The sequence below is a fragment of the Anolis carolinensis genome, unplaced genomic scaffold (genome assembly GCF_035594765.1).
Source record: "Anolis carolinensis isolate JA03-04 unplaced genomic scaffold, rAnoCar3.1.pri scaffold_15, whole genome shotgun sequence".
Classification (NCBI taxonomy): domain Eukaryota; kingdom Metazoa; phylum Chordata; class Lepidosauria; order Squamata; family Dactyloidae; genus Anolis; species Anolis carolinensis.
The window spans coordinates 4679188-4683186 of record NW_026943826.1 but is presented as its reverse complement, the minus strand read 5'-3'; the positions used below and the strand labels follow the sequence as shown (position 1 = coordinate 4683186).

Below are 3999 nucleotides of genomic sequence, written 5' to 3'. Positions count from 1 at the left end.
CTGGCCCAGGACAAAATTTTGCTACAGGGGGGAAAATGCATTTTGAATTCAGATGTTTTGGGCAGTCTACTGTTTCAAATCTACTGAGAATAGTAGATTTATCTCCCCCAGGACATGTTTCCACATACTACATTGGTCATTATGGAACAAATGAACTTCAAAGGCAAAGAGAAACTGGCGTGAAATCACTGAAGTTACGTTTTCTCACCTATGGTTTAAATTAGAATAAGTGTTTCTTTATTTCTGTAAAGAGAGAAAATAGCTTACCCGTGCAATAATATTTTTGACATTTTCGGCACTAGTTTGAGAATGGTGACTGTACTGAGTTCATACACATGTACGTTTAACATAATTGTCCAGAGTTCCTTCTACTTTGGGGATTTTGTTGATTTTATATAAAACCTTGGGATAACGCTAGTGGACTGCAGTGTACAGAAACACAATTGTAATATACCGTTTTTAAGGTTCAAAATTCATCATTGCGCTTCAAGAGCTTACTACAGCTAATCTAGAAATCTTGTGTAGAACAACCGACCTTAAGGATGTCATAGGGACACGGCACTTCTGGATGGCTTTCCACGTCAAAGGTTTCCACAAATTCCAGGATGACCATAAATCCTTCTTCCACGCGGATACCGTAATGGCACTGAGAGAGTTTGGGATACGGGTTGGGATAATTTGGGCTGGTAAACTCTCCCATCCTTGTTGTCAGCACCCTACTTTGGCAGTCAGCTGCAGAGAAGAGAGCAAGGGAAAAGGAGGGATTCTTGAAATAATTTAACCGTATATGTTTTTGCTTTAATATCAAAACAGTAATGGTGCTTCTAGGGGTGCATATAAATGTCTTTAAAGAATCCCATTGAGTTTTAAATCAAAGATATCTTCACCAGCTTTAATATACCAATGAATTCGCTTGCTACCTCCAGCTACATAAATAGTCACTCCTGTTGCATGTTGTGGACATTACAAGATGTACCACATGGAGTATGGAATTGCCTATCGATTCCGTTGTGTGTCCATAACTTTTCACCCTCTGCTTTGTTCATAACTGTATAAACGACTTGGTTATCTATCTTTGTTTGATGTTTCTCTAAATGCCAAAAACCTCCTAATCACATTGGCTTTATCTTCTGAGGGTGATGCTCCAACTTGTTGATCAGTTTAACTGCCGTTTATATGATCTTTGGGTATGATTCGGCTCCAAAGCTCCCTGTTGCCAAGCTCTGCTTTAACGTTCATTGTTGTGAACACTAATATTTGCTTGTCTCAGTCTTCCCCAATATGATTTTTTGTTATGTGCCTTAAAGCTGATTTAGGGTGATGCTGTGATGGGGTTGACTTTGATATGGTTGATCCAAGATGTAGGGGTTCTTTGCTCCAAACCTGTTGCTATGGGTTTAGTCTTCACTGGAAAGAATATGTCACGACACACAGTGGCTAAAGTTACCATACATTTGTATTGATAGCACTACTGCCCCTATATATATATATATATATATATATATATAGAGAGAGAGAGAGAGAGAGAGAGAGAGAGAGGCAGTAGTGCTAGGTTCTTGTATTCCGATCAATACAAATGTATGGTAACTCTCTCTCTCTCTCTATATATATATATATATATATATATACACACACACATACACACACACACACATACAGTAGAGTCTCACTTATCCAACATAAACGGGCCAGCAGAATGTTGGATAAGCGAATATGTTGGATAATAAAGAGGGATTAAGGAAAAGCCTATTAAACATCAAATTAGGTTATGATTTTACAAATTAAGCACCCAAACATCATGTTATACAACAAATTTGACAGAAAAAGTAGTTCAATACACAGTAATGCTATGTAGTAATTACTGTATTTACGAATTTAGCACCAAAATATCACGATGTATTGAAAACATTGACTACAAAAATGCGTTGGATAATCCAGAATGTTGGATAAACGAGTGTTGGATAAGTGAGACTCTACTGTATATACGAGGGTTATCCAGAAAGTAGGTTACATTTTGGAATTAAAAATGAACAAAGTATAGGAGAAAACAGTTACCATATGCAGTTGAAAGCCACAACTAAATACCACATCTCACATAGTCGCCATTCAAATCTAGGCACTTACCATAGCGATGAATGAGCTTTGCAACTTCTTCCCCACTAAATTCTGCCGCTTGTGTCCTCAATCAGCCGGTCACCCCTTCCTGCAGCTGCCAGCCAAGCCCCCATTGTTGGAAACAAGTGGTTGAGGAAGCAAGCGGCAGAATTTAGTGGGGAAGGAGTTGCAAATGGGACAATGGAATGAGCAAGGGATAGAAAAACCGCCGGCGAAGGAGACAAAGAAAAGGAGATCACAACAAGAAAAGAAGTATCTGTGTTTCATTCTCTGCTTCTGCTTTACATATTTGGATCACAGCGACCTGCTGCTTTCCTTCCCAAACTCTCCCCCACACACGCTGCTGCTCTCGGTTGCTGCTTATGTAGGAGTAGGAGTGGAAATGATTTTTGCTTGGAAGCATCCAGTGGCAACCCTTGCTGGCATGCTTGAGGCCACAAAGGTCTCCTGCTGGGGAGGGCAACGCAGGACAGATCCGTTAGCAAGCGCCGGAGGGGACGTGGCTTCCTGACAGCGCATGGTGCTTCCTGGGGTCCAGCAATGATGCTGTCAATGCTGCCACTTGCTGCTGGCAAGAGCTCCCTGCCAACCGGTTTATGGAGGTGGATGGAGCAAGGGTTGACACGTATGCTGGGAAGCTTTTTCTTGTCACAGCGGTAAAGCGCTGGAGATGACGCAAAATGAGCATTCAAGCTATCAAGCCTTTCACCCGTTGTTCTTCACCCCAAGTCACGTCTAACCCTTCTTTCCAGTCTAAACTTTTAAGAGAGAAAGTTGGCCGTGATGAAGATCTCATTTTCAAAAGATAAACTCCGTCAAGGAAGCCACATCTTCCCTGAATTTGTAAGACCTGAGCAGGTGTTGATACTTGGAGTCTTCGTGGACAACAAGTTAAACATGAGCCAACAATGTGATGTGGCAGCTTAAAAAGCCAATGAGATTTCGACCTGCATAAATAGTATAGTATCTAGATCTGGAGCCCCGGTGGCGAAGTGTGTTAAAGCGCTGAGCTGCTGAACTTGCAGAACGAAAGGTCCCAGGGTCAAATCCCGGGAGCGAAGTAAGCGCCCACTCTTAGCTCCAGCTTCTGCCAACCTAGCAGTTTGAAAACATGCCAATGTGAGTAGATCAATAGGTACTGCTCCGTTGGGAAGGTAATGGCGCTCCATGTAGTCACACCAGCCACATGACCTTGGAGATGTCTATGGACAACACTGGCTCTTCGGCTTAGAAATGGAGATGAGCACCGACCCCCAGAGTCAGACATGACTGGACTTAACGTCAGGGGAAACCTTTACCTTTACCTTATCTAGATCCAGGAAAGTCATGCTACCCATCTATTCTGCCTTGATCAGACCACACCTGGAATCACAGTGTCCAATTCTGGGCACCGCAGTTGAAGGGAGATGTTGACAAGCTGGAAGATGTCCAGAGGAGGGTGACTCAAAGCCTCAAGGGTCTGGAGAACAAGCCCTACGACGAGCGGCTGAAAGAACTGGGCATGTTTAGCCTACAGAAGAGAAGGCTGAGAGGAGACATGGTGAGGGCCATGGCTCAAGATGTGAGAGGAAGTCATGAGGAGGGAGCAAGCTGCCCTGGAGAGACACGGAACAATGGCTTCAAACTACAGGAAAGAAAGGAGATTCCACCTGAACCTGAGGAAGAACTTCCTAACTTTGAGAGAGAGCTATCCCGGAGTGTGGTAGAGGCTCCTTCTTTGGAGGCTTTGAAACAGAGGCTGGATGGCCATCTCTTGGGAGTGCTTTAAATGTGATTTTCCTGCTTCTTGGCAGGAGATTGGACTGGATGGCCCACGTGGTCTCTTCCAACTCTAGGATTCTGTGATACGATTACTATCATTTGATGCTAACTTGATGATAGTTA

The 3999-nt window shown here is 43.1% G+C and overlaps 1 protein-coding gene across 2 annotated transcripts in view; it reads right to left on the bottom strand.

The window, feature by feature from the left end:
- masp2 (MBL associated serine protease 2) overlaps positions 1–3999 on the bottom strand; it is a 34439-nt gene that overhangs the window by 12246 nt on the left and 18194 nt on the right. For both annotated transcript variants that reach the window (XM_062966031.1, XM_062966033.1), the window contains exon 5: positions 536–732. In XM_062966031.1, the coding sequence (XP_062822101.1) occupies positions 536–732 (197 nt within the window). The remainder of the gene's footprint in view (positions 1–535; positions 733–3999) is intronic.